The sequence below is a fragment of the Hesperophylax consimilis genome, chromosome 3 (genome assembly GCF_061612785.1).
Source record: "Hesperophylax consimilis isolate HC1 chromosome 3, BYU_Hcon_1.0, whole genome shotgun sequence".
NCBI lineage: Eukaryota > Metazoa > Arthropoda > Insecta > Trichoptera > Limnephilidae > Hesperophylax > Hesperophylax consimilis.
The window spans coordinates 32,810,433-32,834,899 of NC_142838.1; the positions used below are offsets into that span (position 1 = coordinate 32,810,433).

The window sequence follows — 24,467 nt, forward strand, 5'->3', positions numbered from 1 at the left end:
TATGCTTTTCATTTGAGTTATTCATAAATCCATATTGAGATTCTATGTAATTTAAAAAGGAGACTGTATGTGGAAGTAGGCTTGTTTAATCTGACGTTTATTGGTTTTATAAAATGTTTAAATAGTGTTTTGTACAGTCTGTGTGCCTTTTTATGTATATGTTGTAAAAATAAATAATTCTATTGAATCTCAACCATTTTATAAATATGCAGAACATCCCCTCTAATATACATATTATAAAGAAAACAACTGAAGTTTGAGTTACAATACCTAACGCTCTCTATGGCTGGAAATAGTGCGACGCATGTTGTAATATGTAGGTGACGAATGAAGATTGATCGCTGCTGGCGGCCGCTTCTGATATTAGTTGTCATTAGACATTCTAACACAGCAGTGCGTGCACGCAGTCATCTTTTAACATTCCAGTTTTGAGCGTTTCAACCTTAAAAATGAGCCGTCTGGTGAAAAAAGTGTGTAAGAAGTGGGATAAAAATCATCCTGAAAAATGCGTTGATGTAGCCAAGCATTTAGGAATCGCGCCATTTTTATTTAAACACATTTTTAAACATATGTGAAATATGTATCTTTTTTTAAAACATTAAACATTGATGTTGGCCCTAGACTGCTGCGACCTATTAAAAAATAACTCTTTGATACGCTACTATAACAATTCGGCCAAGCAAATTATTTATTTCCAATACAATTCAAAAGAAGCAAAGGAGAAGGTCATTAAGGTGATGCACTAGGTCGTATAGTATTTTAAATTGAGCCGCTATTAATAACAACCCTTACGTAGATGGCGATAAGGTTTAAATTCCCACTTAACACCATCCGCCTGTTTTGATTTATGCAAGAAAAAAACATGGCCAAAAAGTGCCTTTTATTTTATTTTGTGGATGTTCATGCATAAATATTTTTTTTTTCGATCATTTTATAAATAACTTAATTTGCCACATTATACCATAAAATCATAATCGAAAATAGGTTCGTAAGTAGGAAATTTTGAACATTAACAGGTTCGCTGCCGCCTATGCACAATATAACTGATCCTAGATGCCAAGCGGCACCACGGTTGAAAATCACTTAGCAGGTGCCGGCGGTTTCGTCCGTTTAGTCGCACTCTTTTTACTCTCTTCTTATTATTTTGATAAAACAAAAATAGACATTTTTTTGTCTTTTGTACAAATAATAACTAAAATACAAGTAGCAAATCAAATAAGATAACGAAAGTAATACACATCTCATGAAGAAAAAATATTTATAATATTTGGTGGTACTCATTGACGCACTCAAGTTCATTTTCTAACTCCCTCTCAATGTCTTCAACTTGCAGGGATTTACGTAAGGGACGAGACTTTTTAGGACGAAATGGTCCAGCATCATCACTCATTATGACAATAAGAAGATTTTGACACCAAAAAATTAAAAAACACAAACTTATCGTTTACTTTTTTATGGCCCTATACAACAATAACCTATTTTTTTCTTGAAAACCAATTGCTGTAAAATGTTGGTACAATTGTCAACAACAACGCCAGCTACAGAAACAACCATTCGCCGCGAGTGCCGGCAGGAAAATGATGTTTGTGCAGACATACTACTCATGGCACCCAGTGCCAGACGCCGAATGGCTCCGACCGGAGTCGCCTGCAGCGAACCTGTTAAAGCAGTTTTCATAGGCCTTTACATTATTTTTTTCTGGGCTTATAAAAACACTTATCTAAAAATATTTCAAAGACCAAGATGTATTCTACTCGCAGTACTTGATTAAAGCATCTGAAACATTTCTAGGCGACCAAATTTTCAAACCAAAAACACATGACTTTGCATTACTACGTATAGCATCGCCTTAAACAAAAAAAAATGAAAGGAATTCTCACCCCTAAAGAAATTAAATACTCGGAGTCACCGCAGAAAAACTTCATCAATGACAAGCTAACCCCACAAAATAAGCAGCTCCCCTGGTTGGCAAAGTCGACAAAAGCTTTGGGATACATATATGTATGGACGAAGGACAGAAAAATTTTACTAAGAAAGAGCGACGACTCCCCTATAATACGAATCAAGGATGCAAACGACATACCATTACAGTAAACATGTACTGGGACATGAGGAAGAAATCTTATCACCTTGACTATTAATAATTAATGCACAACAAAAAACCAAAATATGGAAGACATAGCAGACTTAATAGATAACACATCACCAATCCTATGTACATCAACTAATGATTACGGAATAGTGTTCAACGTTGGATATTTGAAAGGGGACGAGAATTCTTTAAAGAATTTCTGAAGACTTCCTAAAACTATTTAAAAACATATATTATATATTGTCACGAAGCAGATCTCTCAAACGCATTTTAAAAAACCCCGCAAAACTAACTTGGCAGCACAGATTGACGCGCACATTCCACTGCGCACCAACGCCAAAGACCAGCGGCGACGGCCATTCCAAATCTAGCCTTGGTCTCAACAACATGTGCGGTTTGCCACTATAAAACTGGTCTCAGACGCTGAGTGCCAGACCCCGTTCCCGCAACATTACTAAAGTCTAGCACGCGCCCGTTTTGCACGTGTAGACGATCACAACCTTGATTACCACTCCACAATGACTGTGAGTAACACCTCGATGGCCTCGCAACTCCTGCATCCCCCGGGACAACTCATGTAAGCGTATACCAAACCTTTGCCCCGTCTGCCAGTCAGAGCAAATACGAGAAAGAGATTGTTGAATTCAATCAGCCAGGAAATAATTTAGAATCTATACTGTGTCCCCATTTTGTGTTATACAATGTACCTGTAGACTACACTCATTTATCATTCCCATAGGAGTTTCATTTGACGAGGGAAGTGGAGTCTAGATTGTTGAATGACCCCGTGTAAAGGCATTCCTTGCCGACCCTAACCTGAGCTGAATAATTAGATTCTCATGATTCTACCACTGACAATGCCAAAGCCGGCACTAGCGCTCTACGTGATTCTCAACACTGGCGCCCTACGTAATTCTCAACACTGGCGCATAACGTGGGGAGCTCCAAACTCAACACTGGCGCCCCACGCCAATTCTCAACAATATATATAAAATATACTAATTTTTTTTTTTTTTTTTTTTTAAACTTCCGATTTAGTTGTCCGGGTTAAGTCTTCCCCAAAGGAAAAACTTAACCCTTCCACTCACTTTTCCACAAATGATCAGCTAGTCAATCAACACTATGTAAGTGCATTATATAAGTAAAATAAATACAAAACAATACAAGAACAACAACACGTCAAATCACCAGATATCAAATGGGAAAAAAAAAAATTCACCGTCTCCAGATATTTTCATATCAGAGGGTTCGGCTCGGTAGAACTTCTAACAGGGCCTATAAATCCTACTGATCCCTCAACATAAATATTTAAAAATTAAATTAAAATCTTTAAACTCTATAAAATAAAAGAAGAAAAAAAAAAAATTTTGAATGTAGTTTAATTCTATATTTCTGCATCCACTGTTTTCCTATATTCATAATTTATTTGAATAGGAACTTTCAAAAACGATAGATAGAAGTTTCAATGAATTGGTGTTACGGGAGAGATGTGAAAAGGGATAGGAAGAACAAGGGTAAATAGGAAGAAGGGTAAACAAAGGCTGTACCAATGATTGAAATAATCTTATTTAAAAACTTACGACAAAATAAAATAACTAACTAACAGATAACACTTAAAACGTAAAACAACAAGAGTTGGTTCTTTATGTTCGAATCAGCTACTGGCTTTCTTTTTGCTATCTTTCTCGGCACTCCTGATGGCCTCAATCTCCTGCAGAACCTTCTGGGTGTGCACATACTTCCTGAGACGGTAGATGAGGTCCTGAAGGGCGGGCCCTCCCTGGAGCAGGCTGGCCAGGTCATGGACTGTTCCACCACCCCCGACTATCCGGTGGTCCGTCACCCTGTCTTGATTGTAGTTGTAGGTGCGGATCTTCTCGTTGCGAAGACCAGTACCAACCTGAACCAAAAATTAAATAAACTTTATTAAAGGTATGGACTGTGTGCTAGGGTTCCGTGGGAATTCTCACCAAAACTTAATATGTGCATCTTATGCGTGGGGCTCCACCGAAGCCAGAATTAAGTTACACTATCAGAAGATTGGCATACCGTAGAGGGCCCGCAGATACTTTAATAGTACAAAACTGTTAAGTCTGTACACATCGCAAGTGCGCCCTGATGCAGAATTTGGCAGCGAAAAGCCCTTGATATCGTGCAGAAGCGGGCTAACCGTTTAATAGATTAACGATTACAATCTTTGTAGCATAGACGTCAGGTGGGAATGCTGTGTTTGTTCCACCGGTATTTCAATAGAACAAGCTCTGACGAATTAGTGTCATTGATCCCTTGCACAGTCGCATTGGCACCGGTGCACAGTCGGGAAACGCGTCAAAGGCGCGCCCGATAGTAAGCAACTCCAGGCCTTTTTTATCAAAATATAACTTAAATATTAGCACATACTTTTTTATTGTTGTAGTAAGTTTTAGTTTTTTAAATAAACTTCAAAGTTTAAATTTATCGGGTCTCTCCAAGACGCACCAATCTGTGGTTTGTCTGCGTGACATAACCAGTCACAAAAATTATTTATTATTCATTAACTCCCTATCGGGCTTTTGCAGAGGTAACTGACAATGTATGTATGTAAGTGTAAAATAATACATGGATAATAGCATAATTATATACAAACAAACAAAAAAAAAATCAAATGCTAATACTAAGATTAACATCAAACCCAAATAATAACACCTCATATTGTAAATAAGCAAAGTTTCAAATATAAAGTAAGTATGTACATTGTACATTCGTACATGCATACAATTATTCATGTTTGTTGCAAACCAGTACGACTTAAAACAGGAAAATAATATACTGAAAACAGAAAAATAATTTAATAAAATAATATACTGATTTGTATTATAAAGCAGATGTTTAAAAAAAAAGAAAAATAATGTTGTATGTATCTATAAAAAAAAATAAGAAGTAATGGCAAAATACCAACGCTGTAATTAATATCAAATTTAAATAATAGTACTTGAAATGGTAAAATACATCAAGGTATAATATACATATCAAGTATGATCGTACATGAATACAGTCATCAATATGCGAAAAAAAAAAAAACAAATAAACTAAGGATTATGTGATTTAAACGTTGCAAGATATACAGAGAAAACTTTTATTTTTAAAGCTAATAAATAATAATACAAGTTAATAACTAGGAAATAGGTGTGAAATTTTGCCTTTTGAAATTCACAAAATTATTAACACCAAATATATCAATAAGTACACAGTGTTTAAGGTACACAGTGTTTGCAAGGTGATGAATTCTTGGAATTGGTGAATAAATAGAGTAATTAGTATTGAGGTTATTGTTACATTTAAAAGTGTCTTTGCTTTGAGTTTGTCTGGCAGGTACATTCACATAAATTAATTCCAATAATTCAGGGCTGTCAATAATTTTGAATAAAAATAATATATCAGTTAAAACTCTTCTATCTGATAGTTTGAGAAGTCTGGTTTCGGTACGTAAGTTATTATAATTTATAAGTTCGACGGGAATATTCATTTTAAAATTGATGTACCGAAGAATTTATTTTGTACCTTTTCTAAGGCTTGAGAATGGACTTTGTAGAACGGTGACCATACTGTTGAATTATATTCTAATTTACTTTGTACTAATGAGCAGTATAGATGTTTTAAAGTAAACACATTTTTAAACTTTGCCCCCATTCATAAAATAAAACCGAGCATTCTCATCGTATCGCTTGTAGTTTCATCGATGTGGAAGTTAAACTGCAGACTTTCTTTTTTATTTCAACGGTCACATGTATTATGTATGGCGGCGTCGAGAGTCGAGATATTTTTTATTCTTAAGTTTAACCGCTTTTAATATTGAAGAACAGTAGGTAAAATGTCAGCATCTCTTCAATACTGTTATTGTATTCTACTAAAGTGCAAAAGTACACCCATAGCCAAACCTGATAAACAATTTATCAGTGTTCAAAAACCTGCATTACTACGAAGAAACTAACAAATGAAAAAAAAAACTGTCATTAATTCTTATTTGTTAATTATTAATTCTTATTCATTAATTCTTTATTGTAGACGCCTAAATGACGTTTCGATTCTATCAACACTGTGAAACAACAACAATGAAATCTTTAAATACAAACAATCTCAATCTCAAAATACAAAACAAGAATGAAATGTGATTAGTGACTCTTGTCAGAATCGACATATTCAGTCGTGCCAACCGACAGGGTGATTTAATGTGTTTTATTTATTTTTAAATGACGATTTATAAATTCCCTGTATAATTATATATAATAAAACTGGTACATTCAGAATCAGCATTTGTCGATCTACATGAATATATTTTATTCAAACCCATAATATTTTTCACTGGAGTTCCTTATTGTATTGTATACGGTTGACATTTGTCACATGAGAACGATTCGCTTCTACGACTACTTCTTGTGTTCAACAGCTAGGTGCATCTGAATGAACATCATAAACTCTTAAAGCCATCTCACCTGGGACTTCCTGAGGGCCCTCTCCTCCCGTTCCTGTTTTTCCGACTGCACCTGGTACAGCAGCGCCCGCAGCTTGGACATAGCCATCTTCTTGTTCTTGTGCTGATCTCTGCCGGTCTGGCACTCGGTGGCAATGCCCGACGGGATATGGACCAGACGGACAGCGCTGTCAGTCGTGTTGACATGTTGCCCACCGGCACCGGTGGAGCGCTTCGTCTCCACGCGGATATCGCGCTCGGGGATATCTATGTCTATCTAAGGGAGAAATCATGAAACATTGATATTTATTTCTATTTAGGAGAGAACTCGTGAAACTTTGATATTTGTGTTTATCCATAGGAGATATTGTATCAAATATTGATATTTAAGTCTATCTAACAGAGAAATCATGTCAAATTATGTTGGCATGATGAGTACAAACAAAAAAATAGAATTTATTTGAGTGGAACATTAGTAAAATTGGAAGAATCTCAGTGACCAATAGAGGATTGAAAAAAAAACAAACAAGAGGAAATACGAATTAACATACTAGGAATGGAAAACTTACTTATCCCTTGAGGTTGGTTTTCACAAAAACAGCATTTCATAAAATATCCACTTATTACTATTACAATTTACTCACCTCGGTGGGTTGCAGCAAGACGGCCACGCTAACGGTGCTGGTGTGCAGACGCCCCCCCTTCTCCGTGGTTGGTACCCGCTGCACCCGGTGTACTCCGCCTTCCATCTTCAGCTCTTCAAACGTCCCAATCCCTGAGAACACTACCGAAGCCCGCCTCACTCCCCCGATGTCTGTCACATCCAGCCCTGTGTCTATACACTCCCACTTCTTGAACTTTGCATACCCCAAGTACATGTTGTATATCTCCCCCGCAAACAACATGGCTTCTTGTCCACCGACTCCAGCTGTTACTTCCAAAATAGTATCTGATGATGCATATCTCAGGTCCTCATCAAAGAGAGAATCCAACAACTTTTGATCGAGTTTTTTTAATAAATCATTATACGTATCTCTCTCTTCTTGTAATAACTCCACCATATCTTTATCATTCGATTCTTTTTCGTTCAGTTCTTCTAGATTTTTCAAGTTTTCAACTACACAAGAACGTTCTTCCAGAACTTTCACAACTGGTAATAATTCCAACAATTTTGTTTTGTCGGCTCGATCTTTTGACAGTTTTGTTTTTATATCCCAGTATTCACTTTTCAGATATTCAAAATATTTTTGCACGGCAGGATCAGATATTTCTAGTAAAGGCTTTGTTGAACAGTGTCTGCATATTAAACTAACATTTTGCAAAGGGGCAGATATCCCTCTAAGGGGTCGAATTTTATTTAACACGCGAAATAAAATCATTTTGAAAAATTACTGCAAACCCTCTACCAATATAAAATTACTATTATAACATAACCACAAAACAACAAACTTCAAAAGTTGACAGCTGACTTGAGCTGACTTACTTGCCATATAGAAAAAATGAAAGTAGGTACTACTTCTATAGGAGGATACACATTGTTATTAATCTTAAGGATATTGTAATCGTCAGTAATTGGATTTTTTTTAATCTTCCGATTCGCCGTTTTTTGTTAATCAGCGAAATTGCGTTTATTATAAATTTAAATAAGTACGTTTTAATACGACCATTTGTCATTTCGGTAAACTTCCCGGATCGCTGGCCACGCTCAATATGATTTTTTTAGATAAAACCTTTTGATTCACCTTAACTAGGTACTATAAAAGACAACTATTTGCATTTGGAGCGATAGAAAATACTGCATTTAAAATTACAACTACGGACGTAAAATGAAAATTCGTTTCTTCTTTAATTTTCAATCTATATACATAAAAATGAAAATTTTAATTTCTTCAAAATCTTATAACTCCGAAATTTCTTCACCGATTGCTTTGAAATTTTGACACACCGTTGCATTCGAATACGCGTATGTTTTTATATACCTATATAATATAGATTTCACCTGTAACGGATTAGGGCGCGCAATAGCAAAACGCGCCATTATTTTTCTATCTGCACAGACAGACTGAGCTACAGCAACGCGTGGCGGGGTGCAGATAGTTTACAATAATTTCTGTCGACGACATTTTGAAATGTTGGAATTTCTAATACTATAGGACTAGACTTTATCACAATTTTATTTTACATTTAAAAAATATTTCTTAAGTGTTCAAAATTTGGCCACTCTCGGAATAAAACCGTGTTGTTGTTTATTGTTTATTGTGTATTGTTTATTGTTTAGTTCTGTTATTGTTTATTTCTGTTATTGTTTATTTACATTGTATCATTGTTTACATTATAATTTTTTAACCTCACTAGGTAAAGCCTGTGTTGAGGTCAATAATTGAACAAAATAATAAAAATAGTAAATATTTTTATTTTCAAATGACGATACAAAAGTGCATATTAAGAAATTAATCAACGTACCAATAGAACAATCTACTATTAAATATGTGATAGTTTCCTAATATAAATTTTGCCATGCCCCTTTTGCTAGACTAGCTATTTTAGATTCCACTTAATTATGCATTTAATTTTAAAGTAAGTAATTTTATGTTGTACGTTAGTTTGAAAAACATCTAGAATATAGAAAGATAAATATTATTGTCACGTTAATTAAATTAATTGTTTTGTCAATATTCAAAAGTAAAGAGAGCAGATAAACAAACTATACGTCTCCGTATCAAACTAATAAAAAATGATAAAGTTTGTGTAATAAACAAGAACTTATTATTCTTTGCTTTCCAAACTTGTTTGGTTGGTGGTAAACAGGAACCTATGCCAATTGTCACGTGTTACAATTAAGTTATCAGAAGATGAAAATCTATCCCATATCATGGCCAAACTAGGTATCACCTCACCCATCCTTCGTCAGAATTTTTTTTAATAACAGTGGCGTAACTTAATTATTAGTCTTTTAATAATTGAATAGGTAAATTTCGTCAACTGAAAACTCGGAATACTCAACTTTCCAGAACCTGTATCGAACAGAGTGCTGCATTTTTTTTAATTTTGTGATAAATCCGACTAAAGTCGGAGAAAAAGAGTATGGCTGATTTATAAAAATTCTGTTAAAAATGTGACAGCAGGCAATTTCCCAATAAACTATTAGTACTTTCATAATATATCGGGATACGTGTTCATGCAGCTGCGTTTATTCTGTTATTATATAATGACGAAATGCGATTTTTTTTTATGAACACACGTTCCGAGATCGCCATAACACATTGGTGTTTTACTGATATTTTATTAGGAAATCTTTCAATTCATTCAAGACCTGCAGTCCTGTTTTTAACAGGATTACAAATATTTTTAATAAATTAGCAATACTGTATCAGTAAGTTTTCTCCGTGTGAATATTAGAAAAACTTTTTAATTGAGACTTTATTAGAGAAATTATGTTTATACTCCATCTTGTTGCGGGGATTTAAAGTGAGTAAACAGCCAAAATATATTTCTAGAGCAAAAAAGTTCAGGTTCGCAGTTGCAGCGCATACAGGAAAATTAGGAGAATATATTAAATTGCAAAAGAAACAACATAAAAAAAAACGAAAATCCAAATAGCTGTGCAATTGTGACCCTCTTGAATAAATTATATATCCATCTCCATTCAAAATGCACTAAACATAGGACGTTCAGCACACGGATGACGTCACGCACCCCTCCCGCTTTTTACCGCTCTGATTATGTTTTGGCGGGCTAAGCAATATTCAAACTTGGAGAATTAATTTAACCATGAAAACAAACTTTATAAAAATATATCAATGTGTAAGTTTGAATGTGGATGTTCATAAAATATTTTTTTAAATATGGAATCAAATTCTCTATAATTACGTTTATACAGTCCATCCAATGGCACAGCTCATATGATAAAGGAGAACACAGGAATGTGATGTGGGCGTGTTTAATGATCCAAAAGTCTGACCATTCTTTACTTAAATTTCGTATGTATAGAACCATATTTCTTCACCATTATGAAATTTTCAAATGGGATGGAGATATATGATGTCAGAATTGTCAGGCAAGTGTACGAGAGACAGAGCGCGTGTTAGATGCACGGAGAAAACTTACTGCTATAAAATATTGCTAATTTATTAAGAGCCTAGATATTATTCGTAATCCCGTTAAAAAAGGGTTTGCAGGCCTTCAACGAATGATTTTGCAGTTTTTCTAATAAACTTTCAGTAAACAAGAATGTATTATGACACGTGTTCATGAAGATTCTAATATTTTCGCATTTGGTCATTATATATTATCAAGACAAACGCAGGTGCATGAACGCGTATCCCGATATATTATGAATGTAGTAAAAGCTTATTAGGAAACGGCGTGCAATCCCGTTTTTAACAGGATTTTAACAAATCAGCAATAATCGTTTTTCTCCGTGTGGGCTAGAACCAAAAGTTATTGGCGACATTGGTTTTCATTCAAATCTATATGGAGGCGAATCGGGTGTGTCGAATTTATTATTATTTGATTGATGTGCGATAGGATTTCATTTTTGAACAAATTTTGATTCATTTTTTAAATTTATTTATTTACAAAACCTTCCGTTTATCTGATGCCTACTACGATACAAAGATATCCGATATAACTCGGTAATATACGTAAAATAATAATAAATACATTCATTCGGCTGCCAAATTAGCAAAAAATATCACAAGTATATGCAGGAGTCAGTGACCAGCGTCAAGTTTTTATGACAACACCGAATACCTGGAAAGCGGTTCTCGGTGAATCCCCTGGTTTGATTTAGTATGCCAAGTGACGTATGAAACAGAGTAGGAGATGGTTTCTCAACTCAACTCTTTCACATCATTAATTCTATGCATTTTATGTATCTAATTCAGTAGGTACTTTATTCAAATTACGAAGAAACCAATGATGTTAACTCAGTGGCGTGTGTGCTCTAATATAAAAAAAAAAACATGATACTGTTATTAGATACCGACTACAGTTGGTATTGTTAGCAAAAAAATGTCATTGTCAATACTTAGGTGATGTCGATATATTTAATATTAACTTTGCAAATTTTGTGGATTACGTGAAAGACTTATTTCAACACTATTCCTAAATGGAAGTTATATTTTTGTAAACCACTCAAATCGCTGTATTTTTTTATTTTATGTTTTTGTTATTTTTAATTTTGTTTCTTGCATATATTAGTTTATTAATGTAATTTTATTTTTATTATTTCTTTCTCATGTTTTAAAACTGCCATTAAAATTGTACTACCTGCATGTAAAAGCCCTCTGGGCGTTAAATAAATAAAATAAATCTTATTTATTTAGATGTTTTTTCCTGTCATGTAATAAATTCTACATTCAAACAGACGACATGGAGACAAGGGAAAATATTAAATTTTATGAGGTTTTTAATTTTCATTATCCACTCGTATTCATTGTTTAAAAGAATTACATACTAAAGTGTAAAAAGCTGTCTAATTCTGGTGTTATGAAAATTTCATACTTTTTCCTGTCTGTTTGTAATTCCGGAACATTTTGATGGGATCAGTGGTATAGTATTGTACAGTAATTGCCGGTCAATTATGTAATTATAGCACGCAAAAGAAAAATGTAGACAAATGAATATACGGTAGTTTTAATCAAGTCTATTTTCTTCTGTCCTCTTTCGTCTCCCCCCCCCGTCTATTTACCTTCTGCATTCATCCTTTTGAATAAAAATGTTATTGGTTCTATCTTCTATCTGACGCAAGCCCCGGTTCCCTTTGCTACTACCCAAACTGCCCAATTAGTTGCTACGCCCGTGGTCATATTTACTGAATTTTTGTTTGCTTTTGATAAGCTTCCACTAAACAATGTAATGTTTATTTACCAATGAATCATTTAGCAGGAAACTTAAAGTAATTAATCCGTTCACAAGAGATAATTTTAAGTAGTAGTTGTTTGTGAAGTATTTGCTTTCTAATCTGAGAAGGTAAATATCCGCTATATAAATCTGAACACCTGGAGAGGAAATGCAGTATCAGGCTTATCAACACAGAGCTAACATCGAACTAGGATTTATTTCACCGTTATCAGACAGATATCACTATCAAAGATGAAGCTATACATTGCAGTTATTGTGGTAATTATACATTTAACCATCTACTTTTTCCACTGAAATCCTTTTCACGGTATTCAATATACCTATAATAGATAAAAATATATTAAAAAATAATAAGAATAATTTAAATAGGACGTAACCTATAAGCTATACCCTTTGTACGCTGTATTTTTGTGCAATTAATATTTTTTTGAATTTTGAATAATGTTAATGTTTAAAGAAAAAAAGTTATTTTATTTTATTTTTGGAATAACTCAAATTGGAATATACGAGTACATTGAAGACAATATTATCGACTCACAAATTAAAGAGTCGCTGATATTGAATGAAAATAAAACCTACACTTTGATCTTTCAGTAAGAATTCAGAATAACATTAAAGTCCCAAAACTGAATAATAATAAATAAATAATATTTTGATGATTTGTATAGCGCCGTTTTTGTGCAAAATAACCCAGGATACATCCAGGACATCGTGATTTATTTTTGGGGTACTACGCCGTGTTACGCTACCTCCTTCTTTAGCCAACGTTTCAGACAGCGTTTCAGTGTCAATGAAATACTATCCGAAACGTTGGCTATATAAGGATGCAACATGGCATAGAACCCCAAAAATAAATCACCATAATACTTTTGGCTTTGAAGACAAATCTCAAATCATACAGACCATTCCTTTAATCTTTTCATGAATTTGTGTTTAAATTGAAAAATTACATAAAAATTATATATTTTTCTGTAATCGATAATTCTTGACCTTTTCTGAATTATTTTTTTCATATTATTATTTAGAATATTTTATTACTTTTATGTACATATTTATTATTTGAGCTTGAATTCGCTCACTAAACACGCGAGCCTTGTCTCTTTATGGTGAGGAAAATATTTAATATTTTCCTTTATAACCCTGTGTTACATGAAAAATATATTTATTGTAAAAATGCACATATTATTAAAAATTATACAAAAAATAGTTCTTCACTCGAAATTAATTTTATTTAGATTTTTTATTAGCTTTTATTATTAATAATTTAAATGCTAGCACGTTCACTGAGTACAGCTTTTTTTATCAAGATACTATTAAAATGTGACTGTATGACATTCACTGTCATTCAGAATTCAGAATATATCTGAATACGTGTTCATGCAGGTGCGCTTGTGCGAATAAACATAATCGTGAAGAACACGTGTTCAGACTTCGTCATAACGTATTCGTGCTTTACTGATAGTTTGTCATGAAATTTGCCAAATCATTCTTTATAGGCCCATTTTTACAGGAAAACAAATAATTTGACCAGATTTTTAAAAAAATAACAATATTTCATATCAGTAAGTTTTTTCCGTGTTAGAGTAAACAATTTCTGCAATAAAAGTATTTAAATTATTTTGTTTTTCATCCACATGATTTAGCTATGATAATAAAAAATAGTAACTCATTAAAAATAATTTATTACTTGCAATGAAAATGTTTGTAATTTTACAATAATGACTATCAACGGTGCGAGCGATTAACATGTTATCCTGCTTAAATATTGTCTTATTATATCCTTCTTTAACCAACTTCTCGGATAGCATTACGAGCATTTTTTACGAGCACGATAGCATTTTCGATAGATGTGAAACCTTGGATAAAGGAGTAAGGCCAACACGGCATAATTACCCAACAATAAGTCGCGATAACACGAAAAATCTCAAATCATTACTACCTAATATAATGTATAGGTGTATTGATGGTAAAAATAATAAACAACAACATAAAACTTATCAGGAATGTCACGCGTGTTTACGACTAAATTAATATTTTTTTGTTGGACTTAGATTTTTTATTGTATTCATCATAGACTGATTTAATTTCGGTTGGAGATTTTGCTTTACTTTACCTGTGACAGACCACGCTAAAAGCACGCTATATTTTCGTGGCTTAGCCTATTTCAGCATATCTCTCGCCATACATTACGCTAGTACATTACGCTAAGTAACTTCCTCTTGGAACGGCTGATACGTGGCATATAAAACTTAAATTTTGGATTTGAAAATACAACTTTATTTATTTATTTATTTATTTATTAGATACAAATAATTACATACATATTAAGGAAGCTTTGGCTGTCCAACTAGGAAATTTTCCCGTTTTAGGACAGCCAAATTGCCTGGTTTTGTTAACATTTGTACACGCTGCTGTTATGAATTATATTTCCATACTTTACATTAATAGTTATGCTAGTAATATAGTCTATATACATATATATTTATCAAAGTAATCAAAATAAAAACTTTTTCAGACATATTTGTACACCCGAATATTAGTTTTTTTTTTATGAAAACACCTGATAAATTTTATCAAGGTACATGTAATAATATGCAATTAAGGAACACTGTATCAGGGTACATGAAAACATATTGGATTAATTCAATTTATAGTTACAATATAAGAAAAATTTAAGGTGGGTTTCTTAATTTGATCGCTGTTACTGTGCTGTAAACTGATTTTTTTAAATCAGCATGTATAGCGAATATCTTGAACGGATATGTGCTACTTTACTTATTTGTTTTGTGTGTTTTTAATTGTAAAATATAGGCTATTAGGTAATTTAATTTTTCATGATTTTAAATAAAATTTTTATAGGCTGCTTTTTATCTTTGTGTGATCTTAAGATTCATCTCGAACTTCATGCAATCTAAGATAGTGTATTGAATAAATATATCCTATTTTGATTTTGAAGTGCGACATCTATTGATTGGAATAACTTAATGAGATAAACCTCAATTTATAATATTTAATTATTGAAATATACGTTAATAAAATGAAGATTATGTTGGTAGCTCTTATTCGAAGTATGATACAGTTAAAATAAGACCGAATGAAATATGGTCGGATTAGCTCAGTTGGTAGAGCAGCTCCTCGGCAAGGCGAAGTCCTAGTTTTAAAATGCTAGTATTATCTTCAATAGTTGAATATTAGTTAAAATATGAAGTTTTACTCACTATGTTATTAAATATATTTTTATTTCTCCTTGTTAGCCATAAAGTTATTCTATATATTCTGCATGTGTATATATTTTTCATGTTATTTATTTTTAATCTTCATAAAAGCAATTAAATTGGTATCTACTTGTTGAAAACCTACTAAAGTTTCAAATAGGTAGATAGGTACCTACAGATTTAAAAAAAATATATACAAAAAATACATAAAATATCAAAAAAAAATTAAGAATATAATTACATATATATTTTTTTAAACTCAATAACCGTCTTCCTCCCAGGCCCTGGCCCTGATGTCTCTGATGGGTCCGGCAGTGTCCCAGAAGGTAGGCTGCAATACCTGCAACAGCCTCAAGGTGCAGTGCGTGTCCAAGAACGCAGTCATGACCTGCCTGGGCGTGGGCACCCCCCGGCTAATCCGCTGCCCCGCGGGCACCTTCTGCGACGTCAACCAGCTGCCCTGGTGCGGAAAAACCTACACGCCACTGTGCCTAAGATAGGCAAACTCTTCACTGCATAATCTAAATAATAAAAAAATTCACCACTGAAGAGATAAACTGAAGTAAATGAAATATTATATTGCTTCAGCTGAAATTGTACAAACATTTTCAAATACCGTAATTACTTCATTTGGCTGTCTGGGACCTATGAGTAGAAAGGTTTCTATGTAAATTAGCCACATTATATTCTTTCGAATCGTAATATATTTCAGGATTATGTCCTTTGATAAGATAAAATATCATTATTATTTTTTTAATACATTCTACATATATGTACATAAATATATCAAATATCATTATTTTTCGTCTTAAAAAGTGATATTTATGCATTATTATAAGTATTTAGTATATATAGTTCCTAATGATCGCTGTAATAACCATGTTGTATTATAATCATCATCACCAGTATTATCAGGTTAGGTACCTACTACCTATGTGAAAAAATAATTTAAGAATAAAAAATTGAAAATATAAAAAAATGTTAATATTTTTATTTTGTTTTTTTGACAGGTAGTTGATATTAACTGTTTCTATTTACATTAACTCCTCAAAAAGGGGAAGGAGTGAACATGGGTACTGAAGAGACCTACGTTGTAGGAGGAAGGTAATACAGAAGCCGGCAAATTGTTCCACCGTCCAATCTGTTGAACTTAAGAACGAGTTGTAGAAACGTCCTCTTATTCTGTGATAAATATCAACGGCCCACAAAATGTTGTGTGTTTTCCGACTATGAAAAGGTGCCGATGAAATATATCTTCCGTTGAAATCATAGACTAAATACGACACATCAATGGTTGAAATATATATGGTGCAAACTCCGTAGCTCTTGATGTTGAGAATTTAAGTGGCTTAGAAATTTCAGATAGAAAAGCAAAGCAAGTTTTTTGATGGCAAAGAAAATCATTTTATAGATATTTTGTTTGGATAATCGGAAGTTTTTGCTCGCTTTGTCTCGCCTTGCCGCGTCAAACTCACCATATTATCTCAGCTTATCTCGCCTCTTATTGTCTCGCCTTGACTCGTTTTAATTCTCTAGAGACCAACGATATCTGAACTATGAACAATCTATCTGAAGGTAGGTACAACATTTTGAAAATATACCCCTGTACAAAGGGCGTACACAAGGGGGTTAGGGGTCCACCCCCCATCGACATCAGTATTCTGTAGGAAAAAAAATTATTACTCGCAGATTATATTCCTGGAAAAAGCAACAATAATAATGCTGTTAAGTGCTGGTAAGTAGAGATCTCAAAAAACTTTCTGATCATTTTTCCACACCTCCCTCTCCCCCCCCCGACAACAGAGTCGATATTCGTTGAGTCACGCTTACTGTCATGGTGAGAAAACATGCTGTTAAAGAAAACACCACGCTTTGTACTCAAATCTAAAAATTAACCACAGAAGAATTAAAATGTAGATTCAACCTATTAACCAAAGGTTCCGATCGCAATTGGAGAGAAAATTGTGGAACTTTGTGAATTTTTTATTAATTATTTTTTTATGAAATGACAAAAAAAGAGGTAGATATAATGTTCATAATAGATTATTCTAATTAAATGTATGTTTATTTTTAATTATCAGTAATTTTATTTCAGTGTTTAGACAGAAAACGTAACCCACCTTACGTTTTCTGTGACACAAAATGTTGTGTGTTTTCCGACTATGAAAAGGTGCCGATGAAATATATCTTCCGTTGAAATCATAGACTAAATACGACACATCAATGGTTGAAATATATATGGTGCAAACTCCGTAGCTCTTGATGTTGAGAATTTAAGTGGCTTAGAAATTTCAGATAGAAAAGCAAAGCAAGTTTTTTGATTGCAAAGAAAATCATTTTATAGATATTTTGTTTGGATAATCGGAAGTTTTTGCTCGCTTTGTCTCGCCTTGCCGCGTCAAACTCACCATATTATCTCAGCTTATCTCGCCTCTTATTGTCTCGCCTTGACTCGTTTTAATTCTCTAGAGACCAACGATATCTGAACTATGAACAATCTATCTGAAGGTAGGTACAACATTTTGAAAATATACCCCTGTACAAAGGGCGTACACAAGGGGGTTAGGGGTCCACCCCCCATCGACATCAGTATTCTGTAGGAAAAAAAATTATTACTCGCAGATTATATTCCTGGAAAAAGCAACAATAATAATGCTGTTAAGTGCTGGTAAGTAGAGATCTCAAAAAACTTTCTGATCATTTTTCCACACCTCCCTCTCCCCCCCCCGACAACAGAGTCGATATTCGTTGAGTCACGCTTACTGTCATGGTGAGAAAACATGCTGTTAAAGAAAACACCACGCTTTGTACTCAAATCTAAAAATTAACCACAGAAGAATTAAAATGTAGATTCAACCTATTAACCAAAGGTTCCGATCGCAATTGGAGAGAAAATTGTGGAACTTTGTGAATTTTTTATTAATTATTTTTTTATGAAATGACAAAAAAAGAGGTAGATATAATGTTCATAATAGATTATTCTAATTAAATGTATGTTTATTTTTAATTATCAGTAATTTTATTTCAGTGTTTAGACAGAAAACGTAAGGTGGGCTATTCTTAAATCTTTTTATGTTTGATTTAAAAATTATGTTTATTTATTGAATTTGCTTTGCATTTGCTCTTGGTAGGTACATTGAATGAGGTAAATATTCCTGCATGTATTCGGATGCTCGTACATTACATTCACGTAATAAATAATTTACCCATATGTATTATATATATTATTGCTTTGTGTAAGATTTAAAAAAAAGCTCGTAGATTAATTTTTGCTGATGATAATGCTCTTGTAGTATACAATGAAAATCCCTTAATAGCTATAGAATTCTCGACAGTCAACCCTTAGGTCAGCAACGTCATCAGCTATCGGAAGGTTGAAGGAACCCAAGCGCACACCAGATACAAGTTCGGTGAGCGTGCTTTCGCAGTGTCAGGACCTAAAGCCTGGAATGGACTGCCACATGATTTGAGAATGATCGCAGACTCGACAGAATTTAGGTCGAAACTTAAAACGCACCTTTTCAGACAGTCGTATCCATAATTTCAGAAACCTCCACTTTCACAGTCGACGGCAATTTAAATTAACAAAATGTAAAAAATACTAAAAATAAAATAAAATAAATAGAAATAATAATTAAAAATAAATAAATAAAAATGATAACAACTTTTTTGTAAGCTTTTTAATACAGTTAAAATACAGTTAAACTAAAATAAAAACTATAGCAGACTTAAGGTCATGCGATGACCAGTGTTTTTTGATATAGTGTCCTCTACGTGCAGTTTTATCTTGTATAAGCATAAACTTTTTAATTTAAGTGTGTTTGTCGGAAGTGACTTGCCAGGTAAGTATGTTTTGGTATCTTTTCGAAATAATAAATGTAGATCCTAGGAAATAAATTGTACAGCGCCCTTGAGGTGATTTTTCACAAAAACGGCGCTCTAAAAATTATCCAATTATTATTATTATTATTATTATTTTTACTATTACAAGAATTACAAAGAGACTGTAAAGAGCTTTTCAAATGGACCCATAATGTAGGACTATTTATAAAGTTAAAAAAAACTAAATGCATGCATATAAGATCACCGAGTTGGAAAATGTGAAATATACTTAAAATAACCGCTCTTGGTTTTGACTGTATACTTGGAGAGATTTTTAATGTTTGCGAATGAGGAAAACTTGATTTCACAAATAAATAAACTTATCTGAGAATAATTTTTGATAATAATTTGAAGTGGGATAGACAAGTGGAAAAAAATTATAACCGGCTCCGGTCCTTAGCTAGTAACTTTGACAAATTAAAATTTATTTGCCTCATTGCACACTTTAACTCATATATTTTTCTATGGTCGAATCCATCCTTAGATATGGAACTAGAACTTGGGGACACGCAAGCACAATTTACTAAATAAATTCAAAATTTACAAATAGATATAATAAAAAAAATTATGTCATCAAATATATACAACAAAGACATAACTTAAAAGTACTATATGGATCAGAGAGCCTACTTGCAATAAAAGGTCTTCGTTGGTTCACTACCATTATGGATAACATGGAGAAAGCGAATACAAACACCCACTGGTAAACAAACATACCACAAGGAAATCAGTTATAAAATCTGCTTAAAGATACATTTCTGAAAAAATCATCTTTTTTATGGGGCTAATTTGAGACTTGGTTGGGTTCGAAACTTGAAAATATTTTTTTTCTGGCTCTATGGTACCAAATAGGCTGAAATTTGGAAAAAGTCATCAGAATTGTGGTCCAAACCGAAATCAGTCACGAAATCTGCATAGTGTTGGATTTCTGGTAAATTCAAAATTCTTATAGGCGCTAATTTGAGGCTTGACTTAAAAAACCGTTTTATCTGGCTTTATGGTACCAAACGGGCTGAAATTTTGGAATCGCGATCAGAATCATGGTTCTAACTGAAATCAGTCACAAAATCTGCAAAAAGTTACATTTGAAGAAAAATCAAAAGATTAACGGGCACTATTTGAGACTTGGGTTCGGACTTTAAAAATCAGTTTTTCTGGCTCTATGGTACCAAACGGGCCAAAATTTCGGAATCGTGATGAGAATCAAAGTCTCAAGCGAAATCAGTTATAAAATCTGCAAAGAGTTGCATTTGAAGAAAAATCATAAAATTAACGGGCGCTATTTGAGACTTGGGTTCGGACTTGAAAACCGTTTTATATGGCTCCATGGTACCAAACGGGTTGAAATTTTGGAATCGCGATCAGAATCATGGTTCAAACTGAAATCAGTCACAAAATCTGCATAAAGTTGCATTTCTGAAAAAAGAATCTTTTTTATGGGGCTAATTTTAGACTTGGGTTCGAATTTAAAAAAATCAGTTATTCTGGCTCTATGGTACCAAACGGGCCGAAATTTCGGAATCGGGTTAAGAATCACAGTCTCAAGCGAAATCATTATAAAATCTGCAAAGAGTTGCATTTGAAGAAAAATATAAAATTAACGGGCGCTATTTGAGACTTGGGTTCGGACATTTAAACCGTTTTATCTGGCTCTATGGTACCAAACGGGACGAAATTTCGGAATCGTGATGAGAATCAAAGTCTCAAGCAAAATCAGCTATACAATCTACAAAGAGTCTCATTGGAAGAAAAATCATAAAATTAACGGGCGCTATTTGAGACTTGGGTTCGACCTTTAAAAATAAGTTTTTCTGGCAATATGATACCAAACGGGCCAAAATTTCGGAATCGTGATAAAAATCACAGTGTCAAGCGAAATCAGTTATAAAATCTGCAAAGAGTTGCATTTGAAGAAAATTCATAAAATTAACGGGCGCGATTTGAGACTTGGGTTCGGACTTGAAAACCGTTTTTCTGGCTCTATGGTACCAGACGGGCTGATATTTTGGAATCGCGATCAGAATCGTGGTTCAAACTGAAATCAGTCACAAAATCTGCATAAAGTTGCATTTATGAAAAAATAATCTTTTTTATGGGGCTAATTTTAGACTTGGGTTCGAATTTAAAAAATCAGTTATTCTGGCTCTATGGTACCAAACGGGCCGAAATTTCGGAATCGTGATAAGAATCACAGTCTCAAGCGAAATCATTATAAAATCTGCAAAGAGTTGCATTTGAAGAAAAATATAAAATTAACGGGCGCTATTTGAGACTTGGGTTCGGACATTTAAACCGTTTTATCTGGCTCTATGGTACCAAACAGGGCCGAAATTTCGGAATCGTGATGAGAATCACAGTCTCAAGCGAAATCAGCTATAAAATCTGCTAAGAGTTGCATTTGAAGAAAAATCATAAAATTAACGGGCGCTATTTGAGACTTGGGTTCGGACTTGAAAACCGATTTATCTGGCTCCATGGTACCAAACGGGCTGAAATTTTGGAATCGCGATCAGAATCGTAGTCCAAACTGAAATCAGTCACAAAATCTGCCTTAAGTTTAATTTCTGAAAAAACATTCTTTTTTATGGGGCTAATTTTAGACTTGGATTCGAACTTTAAAAATCAGTTTTTCTGGCTCTATGGTACCAAACGGGCCGAAATTTTGAAATCGCTATCAGAATCATGGTTCAAACTAAAATCAGTCACAAAATCTGCATAAAGTTGCATTTCTGAAAAAACAATCTTTTTTATGGGGCTAATTTGAAACGTGGGTTCGAACTTTAAAAATCAGTTTATCTGGCTCTATGGTACCAAACGAGCCGAAATTTTGGTATCGTGATGAGAATCACAGTCTCAAGCGAAATCAGCTATAAAATCTGCAAAAAGTTGCATTTGAAGAAAAATCATAAGAAAAACGGGCACTATTTGAGACTTGGATTCGGACTTAAAAAACCGTTTTTTCTGGCTTTATGGTACCAAACGGGCAGAAATTTTGAAATCGCGATCAGAATCATGGTTCAAACTAAAATCAGTCACAAATTCTGCATAAAGTTTCATTTCTGAAAAGATAAATTTTTTATGGGGCTAATTTTAGACTTGGGTTCAAACTTTAAAAATCAGTTTTTCTGGCTCTATGGTACCAAACGGGCCGAAATTTTGAAATCGCGATCAGAATCATGGAAAATCAGTCACTAAATCGGCATAAAGTTGCATTCCTGAAAAAACATTCTTTTTTATGGGGCTAATTTGAAACTTGGGTTCGAACTTTAAAAATCAGTTTTTCTGGCTCTATGGTACCAAACGGGCCGAAACTTTGGAAACGTGATGAGAATCACAGTCTCAAGCGAAATCAGCTATACAATCTGCAAAAAGTTGCATTTGAAGAAAAATCACAAGAAAAACGGGCACTATTTGAGACTTGGGTTCGAACTTTAGAAATCAGTTTTTCTGGCTCTATGGTACCAAACGGGCGGAAATTTTGGAATCGTGATGAGAATCACAGTCTCAAGCGAAATCAGCTATAAAATCTGCTAAGAGTTGCATTTGAAGAAAAATCATAAGAAAAACGGGCACTTTTTGAGACTTGGGTTCGGACTTTAAAAACCGTTTTTTCTGGCTCTATGGTACCAAACGGGCTGAAATTTTGATATCGCGATCAGAATCATGGGTCAAACTAAAATCAGTCATAAATTCTGCATAAAATGTTTCATTTCTGAAAAGATCAATTTTTTATGGGGGTAATTTTAGACTTGGGTTCAATCTTTAAAAATCAGTTTTTCTGGCTCCATGGTACCAAACGGGCTGAAATTTTGGAATCGCGATCAGAATCGTAGTCCAAACTGAAATCAGTCACAAAATCTGCCTTAAGATTAATTTCTGAAAAAACATTCTTTTTTATGGGGCTAATTTTAGACTTGGATTCGAACTTTAAAAATCAGTTTTTCTGGCTCTATGGTACCAAACGGGCCGAAATTTTGAAATCGCTATCAGAATCATGGTTCAAACTAAAATCAGTCACAAAATCTGCATAAATTTGCATTTCTGAAAAAACATTCTTTTTTATGGGGCTAATTTGAAACTTGGGTTCGAACTTTAAAAATCAGTTTTTCTGGCTCTATGGTACCAAACGGGCCGAAATTTTGGAATCGTGATCAGAATCGTGGTCCAAACTGAAATCAGTCACAAAATCTGCAAAAAGTTTAATTTCTGAAAAAATATTCTTTTTTATGGGGCTAATTTTAGATGTGGATTCGAACTTTAAAAATCAGTTTTTCTGGCTCTATGGTACCAAACGGGCCGAAATTTTGGAATCGTGATCAGAATCACAGTCTCAAGCGAAATCATTTGTAAAATCTGCAAAAAGTTGCATTTGAAGAAAAATCATAAGAAAAACGGGCACTTTTTGAGACTTGGGTTCGGACTTTAAAAACCGTTTTTTCTGGCTCTATGGTACCAAACGGGCTGAAATTTTGATATCGCGATCAGAATCATGGGTCAAACTAAAATCAGTCATAAATTCTGCATAAAATGTTTCATTTCTGAAAAGATCAATTTTTTATGGGGGTAATTTTAGACTTGGGTTCAAACTTTAAAAATCAGTTTTTCTGGCTCTATGGTACCAATCAGGCCGAAATTTTGAAATCGCTATCAGAATCATGTTTCAAACTAAAATCAGTCACAAATTCTGCATAAAGTTTCATCTCTGAAAAGATAAATTTTTTATGGGGCTAATTTTAGACTTGGGTTCAAACTTTAAAAATCAGTTTTTATGGTACCAAACGGGCCGAAATTTTGAAATCGCTATCAGAATCATGGTTCAAACTAAAATCAGTCACAAAATCTTCATAAAGTTGCATTTCTGAAAATACAATCTTTTTTATGGGGCTAATTTGAAACTTGGGTTCGAACTTTAAAAATCAGTTTTTCTGACTCTATGGTACCAAACGGGCCGAAATTTTGGGAT

At 33.6% G+C, this 24,467-nt stretch overlaps 1 protein-coding gene and 1 long non-coding RNA gene across 2 annotated transcripts; one reads left to right on the forward strand and one right to left on the reverse strand.

Annotated features, from left to right (window-relative positions):
- Positions 1 to 3,587: 3,587 nt before the first annotated feature.
- Positions 3,588 to 7,988, reverse strand: mRF1 (mitochondrial translation release factor 1). Its single transcript, XM_089651072.1, has 3 exons — positions 7,187 to 7,988; positions 6,565 to 6,819; positions 3,588 to 3,992 (listed from the first exon to the last, which is right to left on the reverse strand). The coding sequence occupies exons 1-3, from the start codon at positions 7,919 to 7,921 to the stop codon at positions 3,747 to 3,749; spliced, it is 1,236 nt and encodes a 411-aa protein (XP_089507198.1). The 5' UTR covers positions 7,922 to 7,988; the 3' UTR covers positions 3,588 to 3,746.
- A 4,577-nt stretch (positions 7,989 to 12,565) lies between these two features.
- Positions 12,566 to 16,522, forward strand: LOC149425308 (uncharacterized). The gene is made up of 2 exons (XR_016305675.1): positions 12,566 to 12,665; positions 15,904 to 16,522. It is a non-coding gene; the product is annotated as an uncharacterized LOC149425308 (long non-coding RNA).
- The last annotated feature ends 7,945 nt before the right edge of the window (positions 16,523 to 24,467 follow it).